At 39.9% G+C, this 6,468-nt stretch overlaps 1 protein-coding gene across 1 annotated transcript; it reads left to right on the plus strand.

The window, feature by feature from the left end:
- Positions 1–852: 852 nt before the first annotated feature.
- On the plus strand, positions 853–2,986 carry LOC107712015 (alpha-2C adrenergic receptor). The gene has a single exon (XM_016517135.1). The coding sequence runs from the start codon at positions 853–855 to the stop codon at positions 2,140–2,142; it is 1,290 nt and encodes a 429-aa protein (XP_016372621.1). The 3' UTR covers positions 2,143–2,986.
- The last annotated feature ends 3,482 nt before the right edge of the window (positions 2,987–6,468 follow it).

Below are 6,468 nucleotides of genomic sequence, written 5' to 3' on the forward strand. Positions count from 1 at the left end.
AACACTTAGGCTATACTTGTCCAATTAACCCCAACGCTAATAAAAATGTTTAAAAGCAAGGTTCGAGAAAGAGGATTGTGAGGAAAGTAGCTATATAGCCTATTGAATGACAGGTTTTCACATTATTTAAAGCCACAATGGCATTGTTACAACAGTGACACCCAGCGAGCAAAGATGCCGTAAGTCATGGTTTCTTTACAGTTGACGGTCCTTTCCCACCACTTTACAACGTTATTCCTGACAACGCCTAGTGCTATAAAATAAAATAAATGTATTTTCCCCTCAGAGTAACTAACATGTAATGCCCGTTGCATGTTTGCCCAAGTTGCAGCTCTTGTTGTCTGTTCAGAGACGCGTAAAGAAGAAATGTTTGAAATGCATAAAATCTCGCTATGATCTGATATAAAATGTTCACTGTAACATAGAGAACGGCGCTAAACGGTGGTAGGGTACTTCAGCAGTCAGTAGTTCTCTCCGGGGGCGGGGCGGCGCTCCATCAGTTTAATGCTGTCAGCACGTGGACAGTGGAGTCCCGGCGGTGTTTTGCTCGGGTGGATGCTGAGAGAGACGCCCGCGAGAGGAAGAGCAGGTCGCACGGATGTAAGAGACGGTGATGCTTACTTCAAACTCGTCACGGGATGGGTCGCTTTTTCAAAGCCGCAACCAAATGAGCCGTAAGAGGAATTGTGCGGAAAAGAAAAAGACGCGAACGGGATTAAAATAAGAACACAAGGTAAGAAGAAACATAGAGGAACCTGCAAATAACTTATAGTGAAATTAAGAGAGAGAGAGAGTATTCGCGAAGACGCGCGTGGACGATTTATTGGACAGCAGACCTTTTTCTAAATCAATATGCATAACTTAAGCGAAGTGGACACTTACATTGACATTGGTTTAACATCCTCTGGGAATTCTACAAGTCGCTATTCTCCGGCAACCATTATAGGGCTCGCGGGGCTGGTGAGCTTCCTCATCTTGTTTACAATAGTGGGGAATGTGCTGGTCGTTATCGCCGTTTTAACGAGCAGAGCGCTCAAGCCACCACAAAACCTTTTTCTTGTGTCTCTGGCCAGTGCGGACATTTTGGTAGCCACCCTGATAATCCCTTTCTCCCTGGCCAATGAATTAATGGGCTACTGGTTTTTTGGGAAAGTTTGGTGTGATATCTATCTGGCGCTAGATGTTCTTTTCTGCACATCTTCTATTGTTCACCTGTGTGCCATAAGTCTGGACAGGTACTGGTCTGTAACACAGGCGGTCGAGTATAACTTGAAGCGGACGCCTCGCAGGGTAAAGGGCATGATTGTGGTGGTATGGTTGATCTCGGCTGTAATCTCCTTCCCACCGCTCATCTCCATGGACCGGAATAACGAGGGTGACAGCAGCGAACCACAATGCCAGCTGAACGACCACACGTGGTACATCCTGTACTCCAGCATCGGGTCGTTCTTTGCCCCGTGTGTCATCATGATCCTTGTTTACATCCGAATCTACCAGGTGGCTAAGACGAGAACCCGAAATATGTCTGAAAAGCGCCGTGATCCAGACGGCGGATCAGGAATGCCACGGCTGGAGAATGGCTTGAGCCGTGAGGATTCTAGGCGGGAAAACGGGCACTGTGCCACGCCGCCACCAGGGGAACGCAAACCAGGCGAGGATGACCCAGATGCCGAGCTGGAGGACAGCAGCTCATCCGATGAGAAGGCCAAGCGGACGCAAAACGAGATGGCGCCCTCGCGAAAAGACCGCCGGTCCAGCCGCAAGAACAGCTCCAGCTCCAAGCATTCCAGCCGGAAGTCCCGAGCCAGCAGCAAGTCCCTGGACTTGTTTTCCTCCCGCAGAAAAAGGAGGAACACCATTTCGAGAAAAAAAATTTCCCAGGCACGAGAGAAGCGGTTCACCTTCGTGCTGGCCGTGGTCATGGGGGTGTTCGTGGTCTGCTGGTTTCCTTTTTTCTTCAGCTACAGCCTGTATGGGATCTGCCGGGAGCCCTGCGCCATCCATGACACCCTTTTCAAGTTTTTCTTCTGGATCGGTTACTGCAACAGCTCCCTCAATCCCGTCATCTACACCATCTTCAACCAGGACTTCCGGCGAGCTTTTCAGAAGATCCTGTGCAAGTCCTGGAAGAGGTCTTTTTAGAGAACATTGGCAGCTATAGTTTGCAGCATCCAGTGCCATTAACAGGTGGTTGACAAGGAAGAGACGTTTTCAAAAACACCACTGCCCTCTCTTTTTTGCATTGACAATCTGTACACAACAATGACATTGATATTTTTTCCTACTTCGTTGTGTAATGTTCTTCATGAGTCTGTGAGGACAACAGATGCTGGTCACATAGGTGGTACCAAAAGCTAAATATGCTTAAAAAAAAGAAGAAGAAAAAAAAGAAAACCCACCTGAATTGGGAAGCACTGCACTGCATTAGAGGAAACAGGCTTATCTTTATTATGGCTGCTGGCACTCTGAAGTTATCAAGAGATATTTTTATGATGAGTTTGCACATATGGCTTGTGTCATTGTGACTAGAGAGCTATGTAACATGAAAGGCTGTCTCCTTTTATATGGTGACAAAAAAAGACAAACAAGAGAAGTGAATTACCAAAAAGTGTGCTGTTTCCTTCCAGTGGAGAGATACAAAACGGACACTGTTGGTTACGGGGTATGAGAAGGTTGTTACCGGATGACAGATGAGAAGAAGAGTTTTGCCCTGATGTGCTTGGGTATTGCATGGTTCGTCCTGAGGGTGCAAAGTCCTGACTGAACAGAGCTCTATTTCTTAACTGTTCTTCAGTGAAATTAATCACTGTACGGCTGCTCTCTAACATGCCATAAAAAGTATACAGAAGAGGTATTTACTGGACTAGACTTAAGAGAAACTGTAAGTGGTTTTGCGGTGATGATGATAAATAATGATACATTTATTTATCTACAGGATTTATTTATCAGATAATAAACTATTTAAGCTTTGTGGCTATGCTTGTAAGGTGTATCCCATTTGTTCAAAATATCATAGTGATATAATGCAAATATAATATATAAGGCTGTTGTAAATTTTTTAAAGCAAAACAACCTTTTTTGGTTGTTTTTGTATATTATGAAACATCTATCTTTATGGATGTTTGGCTTCTCTCCTTTTCTATTCCATATACTTGTGATATCTCCAAAATGACTGACAGGTCACTACAAGCACAGCTGATGATCAAACAAAAATGAACAATTAAATGGATTGTACTTCTCTTGGATTCGCTTTTTACTGTGAACAGAGTCTAGGCTTTATATTTTACTCTTCATGTCTCTAAAGTGGGCTTATCATAATTAGAAATGACTGTGATTAAATATTGTTTTGAGGTTTTGTCATTTTGCAGGTACGATACTCCATTCAGCTCAGAACAGAACAAAATAAAGGGAGAATCTGAACTAATTGAATTTAATTTAATTGTCCCAGACTGTTTGCCACAGTTGGAATGATGTTCACATTGATGCTTCAACGTGACTCAGATGATTATGCAGTGCTGCACAGTATTGTTAGTTCAACATTCTGGCACTAGTTAAACACTGTTAACCATTGAGGGAAAAAATACTGAAGACTACGCAAAAGTTAGTGGTAAAGGTCACTTTTTATCCCCCCCCCCCCCCCAAAAAAAAAACACACATTTTGAATTTAGTGGATATCTTAAGAAATGTAAAGAAAATGTCAAATGTAGATACTGTCAAATATTCATAATAATTTATAACTACTTACAATCTGTGGTCCTAAACAAGAGAATGGATGTCTATAATAGGGTAATTCAGAAACCATTATGGAGAAAAATAACATTTTAGATATTGTATACAGATGAATTTAGAAAATATTATTTTTTGTTTTCAAATAGACACATAATAAATATATTCTTGGGGTCACAGCTTTCAGTTCACAGCGTCTCTGCTTGTAAAATTCAAATAGAACAGGAGCAGCTGCTGACTTTCTCTGATCACAGAGAAAGAGGGGTCTGGCTTGTAAGTATTGTTTTAAACTAGGTAATGTAAGCCCTTGGGGATGTTGACTGTTCAGTGGCATTGGGAGCACTTTTCAATTGTTTATACTCAAACTATTTTATAACTCCATAACATACCACATCCCTATCTTAATGTTCAAAAGTTTTCAAATATTATGTTTGTGTTTTCAGTATAAAAGCAATAGTCTGAGATTATAAACAAATCAATTCCATTCAAAAGTGTGATTGAGAATCTAAAGCCGATTCTAAAGCAAAATAAAACACTGATTTTCAGAGAGCTGGTTTCTATTCAAATCATTCAAAGGTTCTTGTAAAAGAGAAATGAACAAGGAATCTATCTTCACCCACACCGATTCCATGAGATATTTAACACCAGTGTTCGACCCAGAGTGAGTCCAAGACAGATATAGGCTGAGAAACTTCACTGTCAGTCAGAGCATAAGTAGTGCAATTGAAGCAGTCTCCTCATAAATTTTTTTGATCCTGCTGGATGATGGGTGCCACTTGGACCAGAGCTATGTGGAAAATAAATTGAGTTTGACATACGTACAAATTCAAAATCTCATACATTCACTCATTATTCACCCCACTGGAAGGACGTCTTGGTGATAGAACTGTCAAGTTTTATATTTTGTAATGCAGGGCTGCGAGTCTGTGAATGTTTCATTTTTTTGAAAGTGGAGGAGATAAAATGATTCCCTAACCAATGCTGGGTGATTTGTTTCGCCATCGTACTGAACAGATTACATTACATTGATGCCTTTACAAGCTTTCATGAAAATACTTGTAATTGGTTCAAACTTGTTATGTCAGAAGGAAAACGCATCATGTTCCACCACAAACAATTACTAACGCATTCAGTGTCAAAAGCTTTGCTTAATGTTATGTGGCTGAGATTAGTTTAGATAGAGAACAACACACCTTCAAGCTTTTCTGAACATTATGCAGAATCTATTGATTTCTACTGGGCTCTGATTGTTTTGTCAAAATCAAAAGAAAGGAAAGGAAAGGAAAGGTTAATAAATAATTGTGCCTTTGGTGCTGTGTTACTGTTAGTGCAGTCCAAGCTCTAGGAGGATCAGAGGGGAAAGCCTTTGACCGATGTGAATGATTTGATTCTCCTTTTACCAGTGGCTGTGCTGGGAATGAGTACATGAAGCCCAAAGCATTTCTGCCTTCTTGCCTGCCAATTAGAACTGCCATATGTCAAAGAATCTAAAATGATTAACTCGATATAGACTTATTTGCTCTGTGGTGATTTCAGTATCATCCTTTTTCATTATTCAATAAAACTACTCTGATGGCGTATTGCATTTCTTCATCTGAGACTGAACAATCTAGCTTGTGTTGGTTTTGTCTAGCTGATGCTTTTGTCTGAGCAATTCATCCGCCTATTTGCACTTAGTGCAAACAATGTGCTATCTGTATTTATTTGCACTTGATGCCAAGCTACCTTTATTTACACAACATAAATAGCACCTTATTTCTTTTAAACCTGACTGCATCTTTTTATCAATGACTCACTAGTCATTATTTACAGTATATTATTCAGGCTATATTGCAAACCTCCCATTTCTACTATTCATTATCTCTAAAGTCTTAACCTTAGCTGACCGTAACAGTGTCTTTTGCTGCTCATTTTGCAAGGTTCAATGTGCTTCAGAGATACGTATCTTCATGCCAGGTTAAGTAAAGGATGCTTGAGTATTTATGGCCTTTCAGCTGGAATGGCTCTTTGACCTCGCTGAATAACAGACCACTGTCTTCTACTGTCGTTTCACTGTTTCCAATAATATGCTTTAGTGATGTAGTGATCCTGTTTAGCACTTAATAATTTTTTACAAATGCCTAATAAAATAATCACAGTGTGATACTAGAAATTCTTATGTTGGTATTTTGTTAAACAGTTAGAAATTAGCACTTCAGTCAACACAACAAATATATATACTGTCATAGCAAGTCATTTAGCATTAACATTGAGCCTTTCAAACAGTAGAGCTTTGTCACTAGCAATGCCAAGGTCATGGGTTTGATTCCCAGAGAATGCATGACAAAAATGGATAACACTTTACATTAAGGTTCCTTTTGTAAAGGGTTTATAAAGGTGTTAATAAATGACTAATAACTCACAAATGCATTATAATTCATTGATAAGCAGTTATAAATGCATGAGTAAAAGGGTGATTTTAATGCAATACCTGCCAAATAGTGAGCCATTTTTAACTCACATATTATAAATGCTTAACAAATATATTTATTAATACTTCTTTCACTCAAAACCAGATTCCTGATTTTATTCATGATGCAGAAAAAATTGACTATTTTAGCAAGACTGAAGGGTGTTGTATTTATGGTTTTCTCATTTATATCTCATGACTCGTGTCACCTTTCTTACAATGTTTCTTACCAGAATCTACTCTGTACCTTACCCATGATTCTCCGCAAAAGTTCATGATGCCTATCCACAGCA

This window comes from Sinocyclocheilus rhinocerous, unplaced genomic scaffold (genome assembly GCF_001515625.1).
Source record: "Sinocyclocheilus rhinocerous isolate Xijiao unplaced genomic scaffold, SAMN03320098_v1.1 scaffold658, whole genome shotgun sequence".
Taxonomy (NCBI): Eukaryota; Metazoa; Chordata; class Actinopteri; order Cypriniformes; family Cyprinidae; genus Sinocyclocheilus; species Sinocyclocheilus rhinocerous.

Coding starts and splice junctions, on each gene's coding strand:
- LOC107712015 (XM_016517135.1), top strand. CDS start 853: ATGCATAACTTAAGCGAAGTGGACACTTACATTGACATTGGTTTAACA.